Genomic DNA, 23,451 nt, shown 5'->3' on the forward strand with positions numbered 1-23,451 from the left:
GTAAAGCACTTTAACATCTGTTTTTTACCACAATATCCACATTTAAAAAAAACTTTTCCTTCGCCAATCTAATCACATTTTATGACACGCATTATAAGAGAAATAAAGTGTTCAGTAAAAACATCTGAAGGTATATGCATAACACATAGCTGATAGGGTGATAGAGTAGATTGTTACCCCGAGAAAACATTGTCAACCGCGGCAAAGTATATTCTAGGGAAGTCAAGTAAATAACAACGTTACGGATTTTAGAATAATCAACAGATGTTTTTTTTCTTCGTATTTTGACATTAGAATAATAGAATATGATCTAAAATGTAGAACTTAAGCATTTTCTTTAATAACTTGATGTAAATATTATCAATTGTCCTTTAAATTGTCGATTTTTGAATGGTCTGGAGGAGAGGGTGACATTAAGAAAAATTGTCACCCTCTCATGTAGTCATGAAATAGAGTTAACTATCAACCTCGTATTAGCCAGTCAAAATATGGCATTTTAACATCTGTTTTTTTACCACAATATCCACATTTAAAAAAAACTTTTCCTTCGCCAATCTAATCACATTTTATGACACGCATAAGAGAAATAAAGTGTTCAGTAAAAACATCTGAAGGTATCCCCCCAAAAGGGGAATTTATAAGCAACCTCGAACGGTTTTTGAGCAAGATACCATGATTTTTGGCCAGGCGATATCCTTTTCAGACTTTTGGTGAACAATTGCCATTATGTTTTTTTGGGTTTCCTTTTCGTTTTTTACCCTGTGGAGTTGCTATGAGAATATTACACCAAATGCTGTTCCATTTCCCTGTCACTCTTTAGTTCTGCCTGTTTTTCTATACATTTAAATGCATAAGTTCTCTCAGTTTGAATTTCTTGTCAATTTGAACAAAACAAAAACAAAAATAAACCCGACAAAACAGATGTTTCATAATCTTCTTCACCATTTGTTTTACACGTACCACAAATAATATGCTCTGTGAATTTGAAATATCCATTTGACGCTAACATTTAATAAACAAACAATACATGTAAAGTAATGGCTTTAGATTAATGTTGATATTATTTTGAAGTCTTCAACTTTATATCGAAACCTGTTGGTTATATCTTTAAGATCATCCTCTGTGTATAAAAGCAAATTATTTTATCTGGCAAGGAATTATCATGGAAATAAAATAAAAATAAAAGTTATCAAACAAAGGATCCGTAAATTATTGATAATCCCTGAAATCATATTAGGAAGTTGTAGAATAATGCCTCGAACACACGGACATTTAATTCGAATTGAATTCGAATATAATGCGAATCGAATTCGCTAATCGCGTTCACACACTCTTCTTTTTTAATTCGAATTGGCTAATTCGAATTGGCTAATTCGAATTACCCAATTCGAATTAGAAATACGTTTTTGTTAATACGAATTAAAATTTAACGTCGTTTGGACAGTAAAGCGAATTTGACGCGAATTGTAATTCGAATTAGAATTGACGTTAGGACGTAAAACGTTTCGAATGCGAATTAAACTAATTCGAATTAGTTAATGCGAATCGAATTCGAATTACTTGTGAACTAAGCATAACTATTGAAATGTTCAGTGATTATGTAAAATCACTGGACATTTTAAGGGATTATATATAATTTCTAATGATTTTAGTGATTCTACATATTCCCTGAAAAATCAGGAATTCTACATAATCCCTGATTATACTTAGTCTAATATACTGTTACACACACACATATATAAACAATATATCAATGCAATATAAATTGAACGTTTTATATAAACGAGCGTCAATTTGACAACTATTTGTGATCGTTTACATTGACCGTAGCAGATATTTTATTAGATCTACATCTCTATAACTATATTGGGGCGAACCTGCATTTGCGCGAATTTGAAAATTTTAAGCATTACGTTTGTGCGAGACCAATTGATTTTGTTCTGATTATTTTATTTTCATTTTTTTTTTGCTTCCGCAATGTTTTTTTTTCCTGTCTGTATTTTGTTTCAAAAGGTGTTGCATAGGTTATTTTTTATATACACATGGAAAAAAGTATTGCAACACCAAATTGAAATTGAAATTAAAAAAACACTCTTTATTTTTTTGTGATATAATTTGGTAAAATAGAAGTAGTTAAACATTATTTAAGTATCACCTGAGTTTAATCAATAAATATCGACTCGATCAGTTTTTATCTGCACATGCAGCTACTGTACCCGTAAACAGCATGTTATATATTTAGATATATATTATATGTATATGTGTAATTCAGTTTATATGTTTACGGAACTGTACAAGTGATGTCCGGAAACGCCTTTTTGTTTTACGCTCTCTTTCATTAAATGTCGTGAACGTAAGACGTGTTTTATTGCTTGAGCTAGTCCCAACCCAAGACTTATAATCAAGACGAGGCGATATCGTTACATGGTGGAGTGACCCTAAAAAAGATTATTAGGAGACTTTTAACAATTTTATGAGAATATTTGCTGTTTTTAAAAGACATTTTAAATTATTTTTGAAAATGTGACTCCCGTTGATAATACATGTAGACCCCATACACGAGGACGACACACGTGGTTGATTCGTCAATATTGATACATTATGAGAGCATTAGACTAGTGAATTATTCGAACAAATATTTATTTTAAAACTATATATCCAAACAAACATAGAGACATTTATTTTAATACATTGAATCGTCATTTATACATAGTAGATGATTCTTCCCCATGTCAGAAAACATCATGGACGTCCGTGGGTATATTCAAATATATATGGTCTTGTATAGACGGAATAAATTGGAATAATATGAGATTGCAAAAATAAAGATTAATTATAGTATGCATTGCCTGTATTTATTTTCATTTATGTAGAATGTGAGATTTATCTCATTTCTGCTCGTCTACTTACAGCTGAGCGTACAGTATGTGAGATTTTTCTCATTACTGATTTTTCCGTGTGATATATATATATAAAACATTGTATTTTTATTGGGTAAATGTCGGAATCTGACAACGAGTCTGTATTTACAGACGATTTCTATTATATAACCAAATAACAGACGACATAGAACCCGATATTGGCTATTTATTGCAACCACTGGCTTCTCCGCTACAATTAAATACTTCGGTCAGTTTGCCAAATGTAGAGACGCCAGCTACCCCTGTTTGGACACTATTTGATAAATTTCAAACCTCAGATTTTACAAATTCTAGTACGCCAAATACCGTAGTTTCGTCAATACTTGACAACGAAGTTCAACCTTCCACATCAAATTTTAAACATAATTCTTTTCACAAAATGGAAAAGTTAGCCAATTGCCGTAAATTTGGGGGATACCCACATGAAAATGCATTCCAGTTTTTGAGTGAGTTTGAGTCTTATGCCGTGTTACATCATATATTACCGGAAGAGGATGCTAGAAAAATTGCCGCTTTTCATTTACACCTTTGTGGCCCAGCTCTTACTTGGTTCAATACTCTTCCAGCCGACAATAAGCAATTATGGCACTTTTAAACAGGTTTACAAGAAGCAATATATTGATATTGATTTTCGAAGTCCAACTATACTTCTTGAAGGTGAAATATTTGAAACATTAAAACTTTCAAAAGGGCAATCAATTGACGATTTTTATGCTCAACTACTTGAAAAAGCAACAATTTTGCACAAAAGTGATCACGAAATATTGATTAAATTTATAAAGGGTTTGCCTGATCAACTCGCCTTTTTTGTTCGGGCAGGTCACCATAGTGATAGCGCAAATTGCCTAGCAGCTGCCAAAATGGGCGAAGCTTATGGTTATCGAAAGGACAATGTACCACTTGTGGCTGCTGTTAGTAAATCTGTCAATAACACACCCGCTGCGGTGAAAGATGTAAACAAGTATAAAACTGATGTAGTTAGTGAACTGCAAGGACAAATAAACAGTCTAACTCAAGCTGTCTCAAAACTTGCAACCAATTTTTCTCAGCAAAAAGACAGTACTCGTGATGTACAAGGAAATGATAATTTTTCTCGTTCACGAAATCGAGATCGTCAGGTATATCAATCTGACCGTGGTTTGTGCCGTAAATGTCATGCGCCTGGACACTTTGCGCGTGCCTGCAATTAGAATGAACAAGGCAACCGAATGAACCCGGGGTTCACAGTGCAGGACCCCCGGGGCGGCATCTAGATAAAATTTCTGTACACGCGTCTGCCCATGTTAACATTTCTGATGAATCGGTAAATTATTCAGAATCAACTGAATGTACAAGTGACGACGATTCAACATTTGTTAGTAAATTTTTGTATATGCCTGTGCGAATTGCAAATCTGGAAATTTCAGCATTAATTGATACAGGTAGTTCAATAAATGTCATGTCTTCGCAACTTTTTAACTCAATTCCAGATTCAATGAAGTCCGAGTTCAGTGCTACGAGTGACAAAATTACTTTAGCGAATAACCAAACAGTGTAAATGTATGGAACTGATAAGGTTAACATTTCTGTGCCCCAAGGAAAGCACTGGATTCTTGTATATATTTTAACGCAAACATCGCATCCTTTAATTTTAGGAACGCATTATTTGTATTCCAAGAATATCGTTCTTGACTTTAGTGATTGTTGCATAAAATCTAAACAGTTCAAAGTTCTAACTCAAAGTCCTGCTTCTTTACCTCCGAATTCAGAAGTCCTTATTTGGGGACACGTAAATGGAAAAGTGCAATATGGAATACAAGGTATATGTACTTCTAAAATATCTAAAGACCGAGGAGTCATAATATCAAAAGCTGTAGTGACAGTAAATCGAGAGAAACAAGTCCCGATTAAAATATTGAATTTTACTGATGAAACTGTACATTTGAATAAAGGACAGATTTTAGCGGAGCTTGAACCCTTTTCTAAGGATCATGTATGAATGCCTTTGAGTGAAAATAATGACACTCATTTTGTTCAAAATATTCAATTGTCGACTGAACCGGTGATTAAAGATACTGAGATCGACTCTAAATTTATTTCTTATTTGAATATTCCCGAATACTTAACTGAAGTACAGAAATCGGCATTGATTGAATTTTTACATTCTAATAAAGAATTTTTTGTAACCGAGGAAAACCCTGACTTAGGCTTTACCAATGTTGTTCAACACCAAATATGTTTGAAGCCCGACTTTAAACCGAAACACCAACGTTCATATCGTTTAACTCCTGAAAAGAAGGATATTCTTAGACATCATTTAGATGAACTTTTGAGACAAGGTGTAATTGCACCGGTAGACGAAACAGAAGATGTCCCTATTACAAGTCCGGTTGTACTTGTGTCGAAAAGAACGTACCAAAAAGGCAAAGCAAATGCTTCATCGAAAGAGACTAGTTTGTCAAAATTTCGTTTCTGTTGTGACTTTAGGTATTTAAATTCCATGACTCAGCACTTTTCGTATTCGATCCCAGATTTACAAGATCTCACTGAATCGTTTTCTACAAAAACACCGAATTTTCTGACATCAATAGACTTATCGTCTGGATTTTTTCAGCTACCGATTTCAAAAGACAGTCAACGTTACACAGCCTTTAATACATGTTTTGGTACTTTTAAATTTTTAAGATTACCGATGGGACTGAGCTCATCTCCATCATCTTTTCAACTGTTGATGGATAAAGTACTTAAAGGATTAACTTTTAAATCATGTTTGTGCTATCTTGATGATATCCTTATTGCATCCGAAACATTCGATCAGCATATTGAAGATTTACGGAACGTTTTTCAAAGACTTTCGAATGCTGGTTTAAAGCTGGGACCCAAAAAGTGTACTTTTGCTCAGAACTCTTGCATATACTTAGGTCATAAAATTTCAAATAAAGGAATTGAGCCACCACCGGACCGTGTTCAGGCCATCGTTGATTATCCTATACCAAAAAATGTGAAAGAGCTACGCCGCCTTGTTGGTTTATTTAATTGGTTTCGGAAATACATCAAAAATTTCAGTGCTGAAATGGAACCTCTGACGAGACTTTTAAAGAAATATGAACGTTTTAGCTGGACCGATGAATAACAACGTGCATTTTCAGAATGTTAAATCACTCCTATTCTAGCCTTTCCATACTTCAATTTACCATTTAGACTTGCTGTAAACTCTTGTTGTAAGGGGATTGGTTACGTGCTATATTAGAAAATGAGCGAAACTGATGAAATTCGTGTTATACGATTCGGATCTAAGGCACTTAGTAAATAGCAGAAATCATATGGCCCAACAAAGCTAGAATTACTTGGAATGGTTACCGCCGTTTTAGAATGTTCATCATACCTACGTACACAGCCGTTTGTTATAGAATGCGACCACCAAGCGTTGAAACCGCTATTTAGCAACCAACTGAAAGGCGCCATTTATGAGCGATGGATTGCTATTTTGCAGCAATATAATTTTGAAATTCAATACAAACCTGCGAGGGAAATGCAAGTTCCGGATGCTTTGTCACGATGCACGCAAGAGACTTATAACGCCTTTGAAAGTCCAGACGAGCAAGATCCGTACTTTCCATATGAACCGGAAAATACAGGTCAAATAATTGTTCCAGGAGGTATTCAATTGACCACTTTATTACATGACTCGGATACTAGCGACAGTAAAAATTTACAATTGAACAATATTTGTCTGCCTGCGCCAGTTCCGATGTACACCGTCGATAATAGTGTTCCACGCAAAAATGTATTGTTACAGGCACAAAATGAATATGATGCCGACACTGAAGACATTGATCAACAGTTTGCACGTGTAGCAAAGAAACGTAAACCGCGAAAAACGATACAACTTTAACCACGAAAGAAATATAACGTAGTGAAAAAATCAGAACCTTTTAATAAACTGACCGATTGTGACTCAAAGCATACTCAAATATCGATTTCTGATCAGTTGAACCAGTTTGAAAAAGTTTATCAACTAATCACTCAGTCGACTAATTTACCAAAATCGGATGAAATATATGATCAAAGTACTGAGAGTGCTACTTCTCAATGTGATGCAACATTTTTCAATCAAAGCACTGAAGGTTCTCAAAATGAAGAGCCAGACAAAATATTTAATCAAAGCACTGCAAGTGATAATGTACAGGATTTGGACAAAATATTTGAGCAAACTACTGACGTTAATGAAACGCAGGTTACCTATATTAGTGAAAATGAAATCACGAACAATTATACCAACAAACGAGACTCTGATACTGGTATTGATAGTGATCCAAATGTAAATATTTTGAAATCGATTGACATTTTTCGGGAAAAGGGATTTAGCATAGAGTCGATACATGAATTGCAGCGTAATGATACAAACTGCAGACCGTTAATTAAGTATCTTGAAAGAAACGAACTACCAAAGCTGCAGAAAGAAGCACGCAGACTTCTTTTATTTATACCAAATTTTCACTTGATCAATGGAATATTATTTCATACACGAAATAGGAAATCAGTGCGTGCAAAAACAATGAATAATTTTAATTTAAATTTCATTGAAAACAATAATTGCATTACATCATGATTCGACATTAGGTGGACATTGTGGTATACAAAATACTCTTGATTTAATCCAAGAACAGTACTATTTTCCGAATTTGAGTGAAAAAGTAACTGATTATATTCGTTCATGTCATGAATGTCAAAGCAGGAAAAATACCACACTAACAACAAAAGCGTCCATTACGCCATTTCCTACGCCGTGTGCACCATTTGAAGTTTGGGAAATGGACCTTCAATATGGACCCGTCCCTCTCTCTCGAAGAGGCAATTCTTACATTTTTACTGCAATTGACTTATTTAGTAAATACATGTTTGCAGAGCCGATACCTAACACTGATCCGTTAACAGTCGGAAATGCTCTTTTTAGATTAGTCACGCAATTTGGAGTTTGTCGAACTATCGTTAGTGATCAAGGATCGGAATTTATTGGTAAATGTTTCCGAGAAGTTTGTCGTTTATTGGATATTATTCAGGAATATACCCCTAGCTTCGCTCATCATTGTTTGGGAGCATGTGAGAGACCTCACAGAACTTTATCGGAAAGACTAATACCGTTTATTGTAAAAGGAAAACCATGGGAGGACGTATTACCGGGAATAGTATTTTCGATTAACAATACGCCAAACAAAAGTGTTGGATTTTCGCCTTTTGAAAGTGTTTTGGAAAAGACCCCAATTTCCGTTGTCTCTACATATTAAGGACACCGACTTTTCGTCTGTACCTAAAGATTGCCATACGTATCTGAAACAGCAATGTGAAAAATTAAACATTATACGTACTGAGGTCGAGAAAAATGCTATCAATTCAAAAGTTAAAATGATGGACCGAGTAAATAAGGACAAAATATCAAATATTTCATTTAATGAAAACGACTATGTTTATTTGTTGAAAGAGCCAACCGGATCAGGACAAAAATTTAAGAATAAATTTGCCGGTCCATATGTGATTTCTGCAGTAAATAGCCCTCATATGTACACCCTGAAGGACCCACACACGAACAAAATTCTATCAAAGTCAATGCATATCAATAGACTGAAATCTGCGTATGTGAGAAAACCAAATCCGTCAAAATATTTTATGGACCCTGTTCATACGAAACTAGACGATGTTGAAGTGCAAGATTATACATCTATGGATGAGGATAATACGTCTGTCAAGGAAAACCAGAACACCAATTATGACAATTTATCTGAAAATACTTCCGATTCTGATAATACAAGCAAATCAGACAATATTTTGATTGTTGAAAATAGTACAGCCATGTCTCGCCCAAAGCGCACTTAGAAATTACCCGCTAGGTTCAAAGATAATAATTTCATTCATTTTAGTGAGGTTGACGTATCTAGCGAATCAACGTCTGCAAGTCAGTTAAAAGTGAAAAGATTTCTAGCGCACAAAATTATGATTGGAAAAAGAGCGTATCTTGCTCATATAGTTGGTGAACCAGCCCAACACGCTATGTGGCTTCAAGAACATCAGCTTGGACCGAAAGCAAAGGCCAAATTAAAATATTGACCTCCGCCAAAAATTTAAACATTTTTATTGTCATATCATCATCTTTATTTAATTAGCGTCCACCATTTATATACTCGTTAGATTTATCTCACGAGTACATGCGCGATACATCTGTATATATTTATATATATATTCACAAGTAGACTATTTGTCTGTGAGAGTTTTCTCATGACTACATGCGCAATACAACTGTATATATTCACAAGTTACTATTTGTCTGTGAAATTGATCTCATGACAATTTAATGAAGTAGCTATGTACAACGTAACATTTATCGAAATTTGGAACATCGACTCAGGATATTAATAATTCGTCAAGGATCTGTGTTTGCCGTCTGTATTTTATTCTTTCGCAAACTTACTTGTGAGATTTATCTCATAATAGTAAGATATCCGTTATACTGGATATCCGTAAATGAAGACCAAGAGGCGAAGAGAAAAGAGAATTGTGAACACTTATTGTGTGTTCCCTATTATATTTTGTATTATTATGCATTGATGTTTTATTATATCATTCCGGCATCACTTACATATATGATTATTGCAATATTTTGTATTGATTATTGATAACATGAATAATTTTGTTTGATAAACAGTGTATGTAAAGTGCGGATCCTAAAATATCATTTTTACTGTATATGCCATAAATGTCTAATGTAGAATGATAAATAAACAGACGAACTTTTTTTAATTTTTGAAGAAAATGAAGAAAAATAGTTAAAATGTATATGTTCAGAAATACATAATACTAATAAAACAAAGTAAGAGATGCGAGCGGGATTTATCGCGCCTAAAGCCATCCAACTGTGAAATATATACCAAAATAGGTGAATTTTTAGGACATTTCACGAACAGATCGTGCAGGTGCTTTATAACTAACAGGTGAGATGTTGTTGCAGTAAAAAATATTCATTTTAATACAATTATTAAAGTTGTATAACGTAGAATATGTTTTGTCATTCAGTTTCTTCATATTTAACTAAATTCCACTATGATGATTTCGTAATGCTAGTCATGTTTACTGTCGAATAATGATACTATTCTTTCATTTTAACTGTGGAGCGAATCATTAGTATTGTATATGCGGTGCATTTTCACTGTATAATTATTATTTTTTTTATCTATTACAGCTCATTTCTTTAAGCATGTAGAGCAAGACTTTAGTTGATTTGCTTGCTTTTTTTTTATTGGATAATCATTATGATAACACCCAATTTAATTCAAATATTAAAAATACAGGTTAAACTATGCCTTTTCATATTGTTTAAAAATGTCAATCTTATTTACAAAGTTTGTATAAACAATTATACAAACAAAGCAAGCAAACCAACCAAAGTTTTGCTTTACATGCATTAGGAAATTAGCTGTAAAGCCTTAATTTAGCCGACTTGCTCAAATAATAGATAATGTAAGAGAAAGATTTGATAAAATTTAACTTACGGATAAAAGTTTGGTTTTAAAACACTCTACTAAATTCAATAGAAATAATATTTATTTCAAATGTATTCCATTTAGTTTCTTATAAAGCGTATAGAGATCTTTATCCTTATTTTTTTTTATCCATTTCCATGACACTTCACCACTAATTACGTACATCTTGATATAGATTGCACCTTTGTTTTCCCGTTTAAAAGGTTTTACACTGGAGCCCTTTATAACTTGCTGTTCGGTGTGAGCCAAGACTCCATGTTGAAGACCGTATTTTGACGTATAATGGTCTACTTTTTAAATTGTGACTCGGATGGAGAGTTGTCTCATTGTCACATACGACATCTATATGGCTCAAAAACGAAACGAGACGGGATAAAAAGGGATGAAAAAATCTACGCTACTTTTTTAATATATTTATAATGGGCTTTATATGAGTCAAAATAGAGTAAAATAGTGGGTCGCATTTGGGTATAAGCGTCACGCCGGATTGCCGATTTTTTGCAAGCGTGACAGGTGAAAGTCAAATGATTGTGTAGAGAAAAACGGGAAATGAAGTCTAGCGGGACACGGATAATTACAAAAAATTAGAACTGCATAGTATAAGCGGGATACGGGAATCTGACAAAACAATAAGCGGAATACGGGAATCTGCCAAAACAGTAAGCGGGATCCGGGATCAGAACCCCCCAATGAGACCCTAGAAAAAGATATTTTTGTATATTCATCCTATTGTTACAGTCATGCCTTCAATAACAAAAGTATCCGATGCATGCATTTTTTCATATTTTTGGTCCCTTTTTCAATTTTGTGGAGTCCAAATTTATAGACAAAAGTCCGTTAATATAGATATTTGGAATTCGTTGACATGCTGAATCTGACCATGTATCAAGTTTGGGGATTTTTTGCCTAGTTGCTGAAATAGCCCACATAGAGTTCCAAAGGGTCTAAAATCAACAAAAATGAATTGTAGCATGCATTTCGTGTACAATAACCCAAATGTGCATGGTTTTACCTCTGTGGTAGTATCCATTCGCGGATCTAGAATTTTTCATAAGTAGGGGCCAACTGACTGCTTAAGAGGGCCCGCTGCTGTCACGCTCCAGTGATTCACTATATAAGTTAAAATCAAAGAGAAACGTAATCTGAAGAATACATTATGACCTTTTGAGAATCGCTTTTGTTACAAGTTTGAAAAGCTATATATTTGATGAAGAATGAATGAGGAGTTTGTATTTCAATTGGAAAATACATGTATCATAAATCCTAAAGTCATCAACTAAGTTTATTTTCATTTGTTGCAAGTGCATTTATCACATAATTCTACAATAAAAATTCCTCGCATCTTTGAAAATTCTACATTAATAATGACTGCACTAACAGTGATAATTCATCGCATCTATAGTTAAAATGAATCGCTTTCAATAATCGATATGCTATATGATGATGCTTTTATAACACTTATTTGAAGTTTAATGCTATGTTTGTATATTATAAAGACATATCACAATGAAAATATGTTAAAACTTTACTTAAAATCCTTTAACTTGATATTTTCAAAACGTAAACAAATACAGTTTTCCCATGATCCTTTATTCTACAATAGACATACCCGCATATAACAGTAAAAATGAACTAGCTGGATTCGCACTTTATATACACTGATAAACATGTTTTTTTTTGTAATGAAGCTTTTATTAGAATTTAAAGGCAGTTAGCCTAAATTACTTTTGAAAGGCAAATTCATTGACTTTAGAACATGTAGTTAAAAGAAGGGTTTTTTTTTGTTTGGTTTTTTTTTCATTTTGAATATAGGATTTTGCGTATCGTATAAAACTTTTGTTTGTAATTTCGAAAGTTGCAAGGATTAGTTAAAGACTTAATCGTATTGTCAAAACTTTATAAAGAAAACTACACTTTATTTTAAGAAATGAACATTGTTTTTTCTGTAGTGCGAATTGTTAGTGAAATAAGTTTAATACCCCCAAAACATGGAAATTGGAATAGTAAGGCATAGATAACCAAATGAGATTGTATGAATACCTGTCAGTGACTTTTATATGTTAATCACGAATAACCTGAGTAGAATTGCTGTGAATAGTATGGTTCACGAGAAATTCAGAGTGCATGAGAGTTTTATGATCTGGTCTTATATTGTATTTTTGTGTGAGACTCTTTGAAAGTGTGCATATTTTATCACGTTTAGCATTTATCTACAAAATAAGAGTAAGGTCTCTGGTGATTTCATAGTAATTTATATCATATGATATTAACTGTCACGTTTATGACAAACAAGATATTTTCTATACATGTAGTACTCTGCAATTTGTTACAAGATGCTTATTCCACAAAGTTATCCATACCAGTTACTTATTGATCATGTATTTTATTTGATTATGGTATGAATTCCACATATGCAAAAATTCATTGGGAATTTTCTTTCTGCCGGGGGATGTTATATATTTAGATATATATTATATGTATATGTGTAATTCAGTTTATATGTTTTACGGAACTGTACAAGTGATGTCCGGAAACGCCTTTTTATTTTACGCTCTCTTTCATTAAATGTCGTGAACGTAAGAAGTGTTTTATTGCTTGAGCTAGTCCCAACCCAAAACTTATAATCAAGACGAGGCGATATCGTTACACAGCAAAACAGATGTTTTTATCCTCATTGTTTTCAACACTTTAAATAACCAAGTTTTTATAAAGTTATGTGATTGACACCTTGTAATGGGTCCTTGACAACTCTTAACTGCAGCAAGATGGCAGATTATCAGCATAAGAGAAGCAGGGATGTCGCTGTAACAACTGCACGTATTGTTGGTCATCACCTTCCACTATAAGTCGTTTTGAGAATAAAAATCAGGCAATAAACGCTGTTAAAGACCTTCCGAGATAATGAAGACCTCTAATACCATTTACTAGGGAAAATCAAGCATAATGAAGGTTGGTCAGAAGGAAACCCATAAATTAAAATAATAATAATTCAGGGCCGTAACTACATTGAGGCAAATGAGGCAAATGCCTCATGTTAGAAATTAAAAAAAAAAAAAAAATGAAACAAAAGATTGTCTTAAAATCAAATTATTTTCACGGAAAGTGTCTAACAAGAAGCAAGTTCTCTTCGCTCTCTGGTGTCGCCCCTGCATGTTTTTCGTGATCCATGTTTCTTTTTTACTTTGAGTTTTCATAGTTGACAGTCCATTGTTTGAACTTCTGTGTCCCGGGTTTGTCTTTTGCTCATTTATTGTCCTACTCTATGACAATAGTCTGAGTATTGATTTTCATTTGTAAGCGTGCGGTTTTGCAATGTTGCATGCCCACCGATGTCCAGTTATTGTGCGAGAAAATGTTTTAAGAATATACAAGACCCAGAAAAAAATTGTCGTTTCTGCATGGAGAATTGAATTTGATATCAAAGAATTCACAACTGGTTTCTTTTCGTTGATAAAACTAGATAGCTGACATGGTTTAAATTAAAGTGAGGTCACCAATTTTCTGGTATCAAATTATTTGAAAAAAAAGCAGTAATGTATTGCCATATGACCATTTCCACTGATGGGTTAAACTTGCATTAAGTCATGTTCAGACCCTTTTACAGAAAACAAAGGAATATGGAGTAAATGTACACGAAACCTAATCGCACACAAAGTCAATGCATAAAAAATACTAAAGATCAATCAATTGGTCAAAGTTGCTGGAGGGTCTTCAAAAAATAAAAGAATCATTAATACCGTAAAACAGGGTCAAGATGGTCCCTAGTGTGTCGACTTAAGCAGTACTAGTATTTAAAGCATAATACTGCACTGTCACTATATTTCGATCTAGTCATAAAAATATCACCAAAGTCTAAGCACAATACAAGACTAAAACAGACAGACAGATCCGGTATTAATAATTTTGAGAATTACGAATTTTGCTTTGTCCTACATATCGGTCTTTTAATGTTGTCCATAAAACCTTACAGTCTTAAATTACAATGAATCTATGTTTTTGCTTTCAGACCAGAATATTGTTGAAAAAAAGCTAAAAAATTAATTGCGTTTCAATGTCAGAAAGAGTGCGGGAAACGCTCAGAATGCACGATTTTGCGTTATTTTTCTCAAAGCTTCTGGGGGCCTTGAGCCCTCGCCAAATTTGCTTTTGCCTCGCTCCGCTCGGCGATATATTTTGCCTCACAATTTAAAGAGGCTAGTTACGGTCCTTCCATTGCGTACAAGACAATCCTAAAAAGAGAGTGGTGGCCATACAGGAGCCTTTTAACAAGAACTGTTCGAGATCGACTCATCGCTACTGGTTATCGTGCTTAATAAGACAATTTCGGAGACCCTTGCTAACGAACAGACACACAGTTTTCCGTATCCAATATAGTGCAGAGCTCGCCAAAGTTGGAAATTAGCATCGTGGAGGAAGATCCAATGTTCAAATGAAATTCGTTTCATCTTCCTTGGCCCGATCGTAGCCCGGATTTGAATTATATCGAGCATATTTGGGACACTATTGGGCGGAAAGTGCGCGAAAGGACACCCCAGTTCAAACACGTCATGAAATAAACAATGCCCTTCATCAGAAATGGTTGCTGCTACCTTAGCAACAAATTAGTCGATTTAAGGCAGGAATCAGAAGACGTTAAGATGCGGTTATCCGTTTGAATGGAGGCTGCGCACAAATTACTAATTCTTTGGCGTATAACGATCAACCATGATGTGAACAGTCATCTGAAGATAAATTTTGAAATGTCTGACATTGTAAAGTTCGACTACAGTAAAAGTTGTAAAATGCATTTTTTGTACAAAAAACACTTCATTTTGTTATTAAAATTGTGGTTATATAAATCATTTTTTTCAAACATTTTTTGTTCTTTTCAATGCCAATGTTATTATAAACTATGTTTCAATAATATTATACACATATTTTATTATATTTCATCCAAAAAAAGAGGCTGATTTTTCAAGTTTTAAAAAATCAAGGTGTTGCAATACTTTTTTCCATGTGTATATATATAGTATAATAGTTTATACGGTTTTGAGACTGACCCTGTTTAACTGAACAATTTTCCGTGAAAGAGTTATCTCCACAAACACTGTTTTTAGCTCACCTGGCCTAAAAGGCCATGTGAGCTTTTCACAACACTTGGCGTCCGTCGTCGTCGTCGTCGACGTCGTCGTCGTCGTTAACAATTTTTCAAACATCTTCTCCTCTGAAACTACTGAATGGATTTGAATGAAACTTAAAATGATTGTTCCTTAGATTATCCTGCACAAAGTGTGTGCTTCGATTTTTGATCCGTCAAAAAACATGGCCGCCGTTACTTAAAATAGAACATAGGGGTCAAATGCAGTTTTTGGCTAATATCTCAAAAAACGGAAGCATTTAGAGCAAATCTGACATGGGGTAAAAATGTTCATTAGGTCAAGATCTATCAGCCCAGAAATTTTCAGATGAATCAAACAAACCATTGTTGGGTTGCTGCCACTTAATTGGTAATTTTAAGGAAATTTTGCAGTTTTTGGTCATTATCTTGATTATTATTATAGATGAAGATAAACTGTAAACAGCAAAAATGATCAGCAAAGTAAGACCTACAAATAGGTTAATATGACCAAAATTGTCAATTGACCCCTTAAGGGGTAAATGTCCTTTAATGACAATTTTTCACAATTTGTTCATCATATTTGCTAACTTTAAAAAATCTTCTCCTCTGAAACTACTGAATGGATTTGGATGAAACTTAGCATGATAGTTCCTTAGATTATCCTGCACAAAGTGTGTGCTTCGATTTTTGATCCGTCTAAAAACATGGCCGCCCTTACTTTAAATAGAACATAGGGGTCAAATGCAGTTTTTGGCTTATATCTCAAAAACGAAAGCATTTGGAGCAAATCTGACATGGGGTAAAAATGTTCATTAGGTCAAGATCTATCAGCCCTGAAATTTTCAGACGAATCAAACAAACCATTGTTGGGTTGCTGCCACTTAATTGGTAATTTTAAGGAAATTTTGCAGTTTTTGGTCATTATCTTGAATATCATTATAGATAAAGATAAACTGTAAACAGCAAAAATGATCAGCAAAGTAAGATCTACAAATAAGTTAAATATGACCAAAATTGTCAATTGACCCCTTAAGGGGTTATTGTCCTTTAATGACAATTTTTTCACAATTTGTTCATCATATTTGCTAACTTTAAAAAATCTTCTCCTCTAAAACTACTCAACCAGGGTGTATAAAATAAAGTTTGTGTTTTATTTTCTATTTTGTCTAAAAACATGGCAATGTTTACCAGGTGAGCGATTCAGGCTCTTGAGAGCCTCTTGTTTTTCTTGTTATGACATCTCCTTTGCAACCGTATAAGAAGCTAAACATTATTTTTTTTCCAAAATGCTCATTATATTCTCAGATTGTTATGATTAATTTTGACCAAAGCTATCCTTACACTCCATATGAGAGTAATCCCCCCTTAGGCATTTTATATCGGTGACATGCGTTTCCAACCGGTAAAAAATTATTAAGACCTTTTAAAAGTCTTTTGATTTGAGGTCCTTGGTCTAAAAAGAATATTAGGTCAACGTAATATTCTCAATTTAGATTTTGGCTTAATTTCACTCCTTTTCAAAAACTGTATAAGATATCGACAACATATTTTTATGTAGTTAAGCTGCATTATGCGAGCACCCTAGATTTGTGTCCTACCCAATAAATGCTGAATACGTGCCATTGCTATTATCTAGATGACTACTATGTTATATATAACTAATTGAACACCTTTTTAATACTTTTTATTCTGGATTACAAACAATATGACCAGAAAAACTTTAAATGATCGTCGAATCACCCAAAAGTTTTGAAGTTGCACATAGGAAGTAGTGCTCATTAGGAATCCTTATGTAGTTTATTATCGCCTGTGCTTTTTGCTAAGATGTCAAAGAACAATTGTATGAAATATTTAATCGCCGAAAATCTCTAAAGACAAGTAGTTTAGATTTCCGTAATGGCAAACGTAGTATGAATATTGTTTGTCGTCAATACGTAGTACAACTACGTCAGCAGTTTAATAATAAGTTCAACTGTTCATGCAGTTGGCGACAATTTCCAATTAGAAGACGAAATTTTCGTATCCTTTCAATTTTGAACCAATAGACCCAGGGGTTCAAATTAGCGGTGGTCCGAGGTCCGCGACTTTCCACTTTTGTATTCGGACTCTCGACTTGGTTACTAGCTACGCCCGACGGACCTTCCACTTGAAAGAAAAATAAAAAAAAACTTTTTGCAAACCTTTTCACCAAAGTCTCCAAATAAACGATCTCAAAACTTTTTTTCATCATTATTATTCATGACAGCGATGTTTATTTTGTTCAACCGGTAGCTTTATACAGAAAATCGCCGACAAATAATGTGTAAATTCGAGTAAAATCGTATCTGTCTGACAAAAACGACATTGAAAACAACAATGAATGCCGTGAAGACAATTACAATATAGGATCCGATTCCGGAAGCAGATAAGGGTAATTCCGGGTTTTGGCGATCAACTACCAAAAAAAATTCAGGCAGGTGTCAAAATACATCTATGCATTGTAAATGAATATAAACACTAGAATTGAAAAACAAAAGATATATGTAAAAGAAAGAAAAAGCAGAAAATATTTTATACAGAAACTCAAAATTACTTTTTGACAAATTTTAATGTCAAAATCCAATACTATGTGACAGCTGGGAACAGCATATCTAACAATATATATGTTTCTGGTCACAGTAAAAAATTTGGAGTAGGTTCAGTAAGACCCCTTTTTGGCCCCTAACTATAGCAGTTTTACAAAATTGTGAAAATGTAATCTTTTATCTTTTAGCTACTTACTGGAAAGTAGAATGCTTCTGCTACATAAATATGTGACAGTACAATGCTCATATATCGGGTATTAGCATCACTACACTAAGTTATGCTCAATTACTGAAATCTTCACAATTTTAGATTTTAGTTAAATTTTAGACGGTTTCCGTCTTATATGAAAGTGGCCGCATTCGTGTTCATTCATCATATTCAAATGTAAGTTGTATTTGATGATAATACATAATATATATTAAGGTTGAGGATGAACACGTATGCGGCCACTTTCATTTTTGACAAAAACCATCTGAAAAGTGACGTTTTTTGGCACAATTGATAGATTTTTCATATTTGAGCTTGAATCGGAGCGTTTTTAATGACTAAATCAGTTAAAATCTTTCACATAAACTAATTGAATCAATTGAAATAAACACTTAAGTGTTTAAAAAGTGTCAAAAATCTTTCGTTAGATGAACCTGAAATTTGAGGCCAAAATCGGCCCTTACCGGACCTACTCCTTTTCTTTATCAGTGATAGATGTTGATAATGCCTGTAAGATGCTTTTACAGTGTAAACATATTACTGCAATTTTGAAGGGGTATTTTTTTTCTCAATTTTGAAGGGTCAGTTAAAGTAGTTGGAAGTTTCTTACTTTATTTTCATAAATAATGCAACTATATTATATAATACCCGAATGTAATCATATTATATGATATATAGGTGACGTCCTAAGGGCCACTCTACCCCCCCCCCCCCCCCCCCCCTGTTTGATAACTTCGAAACGGATAAGATCCCTACCTCTCAACCATATACATTAATGTATGGGACTATATAGCTAATCAAATGAAATATAGGGTAGTTCCTGGGGTCACCCAACCCCTCCTGTTTGGGAACTTTGAAACGGTTGAGATCCCCACCCCTTAACCATATATATATTCAAGTATGGGACAATATAACTAATCAAATGAAATACAGGGGGAGTCCCTGGGGTCAACCCACCCCCTCCTGTTTGGTAACTTTGAAATGGTCTAGATCCCCACCCCTAATCCCTATATTCAAGTATGGGACAATATAGTAAATCAAAGGAAATATAGGGGAGTCTCTGTAATCACTGTACACTCTCCTGTTTGAGAAGATGGAAATGGTCGAGATCCCCACCCCTTAATCATACATACTCATGTATGGGACAATATAACTAATCAAATGAAATATAGGGGGAGTCCCTGGGGTCACCCCACTCCCTCCTGTTTGGGAACTTACGAAACAGTCGAAATATATACTCAGGTATTGTACTATATAACAAATCAAATGAAATATAGGGGGAGTCCCTGTAGTCACCCTACCACATCCTATTGGAAAACTTAAAAACAGATGAGATCCCAACCCTTCAACATACACATTCATGTATGGGACAATATAACTAATCTAATGAAATAGAGGGGAGTCCCTTGGGTCAACCTCATCCCCTCTTGTTGTGGAACTTTGAAACGGACGAGATCCCCAACCCTTAACCATATATTCAAGTATGGGACAATATAATAAATCAAATGAAATATAGGGGGAGTCCTTGAGGTCGCCCACCCCCTCCCGTTTCAGAACTTGGAAATGGTCGAGATCCCCACCCTAAACCATACATACTCATGTATGGGACAATATAACTAATAAAATGAAAGGGGAGTCCCTGGGGTCGCCCCGCCCCCTCCTGTTTGGGAACTTACGAAACGGTGAAGATGCCCAACCCTAAACACAATTTATATTCAAGTATGGGACAATATAATCAATCAAATGAAATATAGGGGGAGTCCATGTTGTTGCCCCACCCCCATTCCGTTTAAGAATTTTAAAATGGTCGAGATTTCCACCCCTTAACCATACATACTCATGTATGGGAATATATTACAAATCAAATGAAATATAGGCAGAGTCCCTGTTGTCACCCTTGACACGGGGTTTGACATAACAAATGCCATATATCAGACCCGTGCAATTGGGGTTTTCTAGGGCTGTTTAATTTCACATTATAAATTAAGAATATATGTTAATCATCCTTTTTACTTGTATAAGAATGATTTTTTTGTAGATCGAATCAGTCAATCAAATGATTTACCTTTGTTTCACTTTCAATGTTGACATTCTTTTACTGCTAAGAACAACCACAATGTATGCGGTATCCATTTCTAGCGAAGGGGTTAAACTGAACTTTACATGCACAAATACAGATTCAATAAGGTTGAATTATTCACTTGCAAGTGAATAACTCGTCATCAATGTTTCTTAGTTTATTTTGACAAAATTGAACCATACTGGCTGCTAAATGCGAATTATAATTTCACTACTTCACTTTCATTAATGATTAAACAAAACAAAACAAATCTTATTTCATATTTTTTATATATCTCGTAGGTAGTGCCCTTTTAAAATCAATGGACCAATTGACATTTAACTTAATATCACTCAGTCGTATGATGTCTTTTTTCAAAGTTATATCTATATTCTGGATTCGTTATAGCTGTTACTTAAGATTAACTCAATGAAAAGTTCAAATAATACATTCTTGTAGATTTATGGCGGACATCAAAAAATATTCACCACACAATAGCTTATATTATCAGGTCTTCCCGACCACTTTCCCTTTGATGTTGAGAGTTTTCTTATTATCGTTTCTCCTCATAAGCTGCTAAAATTATCCTTTTTCAAATTGTTAGTTACTTCCCTAGGAGAATTTGTAAAATTTGGAGCCAGTGATATTGTTAGCTTTTTTTCAAAACTACTTCTACCCTTTTTTATTGGGAAAATATGCGTCATTTTTATCAAATTGAGAAATTTAGAATAAACCATGAATTTTACTGAAACTTCAATTTGCAGACCCCCTTTCTAATAGGACCCCTTACTGTCAGTGATGATACATAAAAAGACCCTCAAATCTGCACATATAGTCATTTTAGGCATGAAAAATGTATAAATGAGTCTAATTAGTTTTTATTCGTTCACAAATACTACTGAGACTGCACTATTTTGTCGAATTCACTTAAACTTCCTTGAAGTGGTTTTGTTTTCATGGTTAATTTCAGAAGCCATTTTTTTCGTTCCTTTTTTAGTTTTTAGTGCGCGATTTAAGTCAGACGATCTGGTCACCGTTTAGTAACATATTGCAAGCTTTCAAATACTTGTAAGATCTAGCTACGTTGCTACATCAGATCGACAGATGCAGAAGCCATCGCTCTGCTAGGTTCAATTTCAGATGAAAACATTTTACGAAAGAAGTCTAGAACACTTTTCTGCTATTGATCAATCTTGTTTTCATAAAGTAAAATAATCCTAAATGAAAGACCACGCATACTGCTTCGGTACCGTACTGATTAAAGTTCATCCATGGCTCCCTTTAATCATAGTTAAAGTAACTGGTTTGGACGTTTACTCGAAATTAAACCTTACCGAGGTTCGGGCGTACACGTAAAAATGACCTAGCTACACCACTGTTTCATAACAGTCAACCAACTGTGATGGCGTCCGTAAAAGGTACAAAGTGGTGATTTCAACTTTACCATTTGGAACTCTTGGTTTAATAGCTTTAATGTGAGCAGCAACCCTCTAACAAGAAAATCATGATAAGAAATTCAAGCACGGGAATATCGTATCAATTGGGAGATATATAACACGTATGCAGGTGCTGTTGTTACCCGTTGCATATTCAAAATTAGCTGTTTGATAGGATTACTTTTTTAACACACATTTCATGGACTTGTTTTTTATGGAAAGCCAACGAGGTCAAAATTCTTTATGCGTAAATTGTCAATGTGTAATTTGTTAATTTGTAAATTGTCAATGCGTAAGTTGTCAATGTGTAAATTGTCAATTAGTAAATTGTAATTTTGTAACTTGTAACTATGGCCGTGTTCACACCAAACGCCATGTACAGTAAACATGTTTACAATTAGTTTAATGTAATGTACACTGGTTTCACATTACATTTGTTCACATCTATATACCTGCTTTAGTTACCTGTACATAAGTTCACACTTATAAACTATATGTCATTTAAATGTTCACTACTTAGAATCGAATTTAAATTTCTTGGACAACTTTTCTAGCAGTGATGAAAGCCTTGATGACTTGCACCTATTTTAAAGATACTAAAGATGTCTTGATTACCAGAGGTGGATAAAGACATTTTAAAAAGCATGGGGTTTCAAACATTGATCGTCCGAAAAAGCACGAAAGGGGGTTCCGACCCCCGGAATCCGCCTCCATCTAAATCAGCCACTAATTACGCAATACTATTCTACAATTGTAGAAAAAAAATTGAGGTGTTTTTAGGGTGTTTTAGAAATGCATTTATAAGTGAATCGTTGATTGACCATTTGCAAATATTTATGTGTACGTCCAGTCAACTCGGGAAGACATTTCAAAATGAATTATGTGATTGGACATGATGATTCTTTGAGTCTGGATTAGGGGTTCAGTGTAAGACCATTTAACCAAAAAAGGATTTTTTCCCATAAAAATATTCTGAGTCTAAAAATGAGGAAAAAAAAATTTAATGCAGATTTTCCACACACCTTATAGTGTTAAATTTTGAACAAAATTATATGATCGATAGTTTAGTTAAACTATATAAAAATGTTCTGTGTCGAACAAAAACCCATAAAAAACCATAAAAAAACCCTTCCCGCATGTAGTTAAAAAGTTTTTTTTATATATATAAATAACAAACCAATTAATATATCGAATTTAGACATGTAATTCGGTAAAAAAAAAAATACATAAATAATTGTTATGAATATCAATTAAAAAAAATCAATAAAAATAAATCTTTAAATATACATGATAAAATACATGGTTTTAATACCTTGTTTTGTGCACACAAGTTATACATTGACTATCGACTGCATGTAGACAAAACATGATGTAAACTACATGTAAACATTGTGTTGTTGTATCAATGGGAACGTAACGTGTGAATTACACTAACACAACACCGAGTTTAGGTCAATGAGAATACGGCCTATGTAATTTCAAAATCATTAATTCGTAAATTGTTAATTTGTTACGTGTATCTCGTTATTTCAAAATTCTTTATTGGTTAATTGTTAATCTGTATGTACATGTTATGTATCTTGTAACATATCGATTCGTTAACTGTCAATGTGTGAAATGTCATTTTGACGACAGATGGCGCTCGATTTAT

The 23,451-nt window shown here is 33.9% G+C and overlaps 1 protein-coding gene across 1 annotated transcript in view; it reads left to right on the forward strand.

The window, feature by feature from the left end:
* Positions 1-3,781: 3,781 nt before the first annotated feature.
* The window catches only part of LOC139526422 (uncharacterized), a 66,125-nt gene continuing 46,455 nt past the window's right edge, over positions 3,782-23,451 (forward strand). Inside the window, exons 1-2 of the mRNA XM_071321569.1 lie at positions 3,782-4,039; positions 6,892-7,221. Coding sequence (XP_071177670.1) covers positions 3,782-4,039; positions 6,892-7,221 — 588 coding nt within the window. The remainder of the gene's footprint in view (positions 4,040-6,891; positions 7,222-23,451) is intronic.

Source organism: Mytilus edulis, chromosome 6 (assembly GCF_963676685.1).
Source record: "Mytilus edulis chromosome 6, xbMytEdul2.2, whole genome shotgun sequence".
NCBI lineage: Eukaryota > Metazoa > Mollusca > Bivalvia > Mytilida > Mytilidae > Mytilus > Mytilus edulis.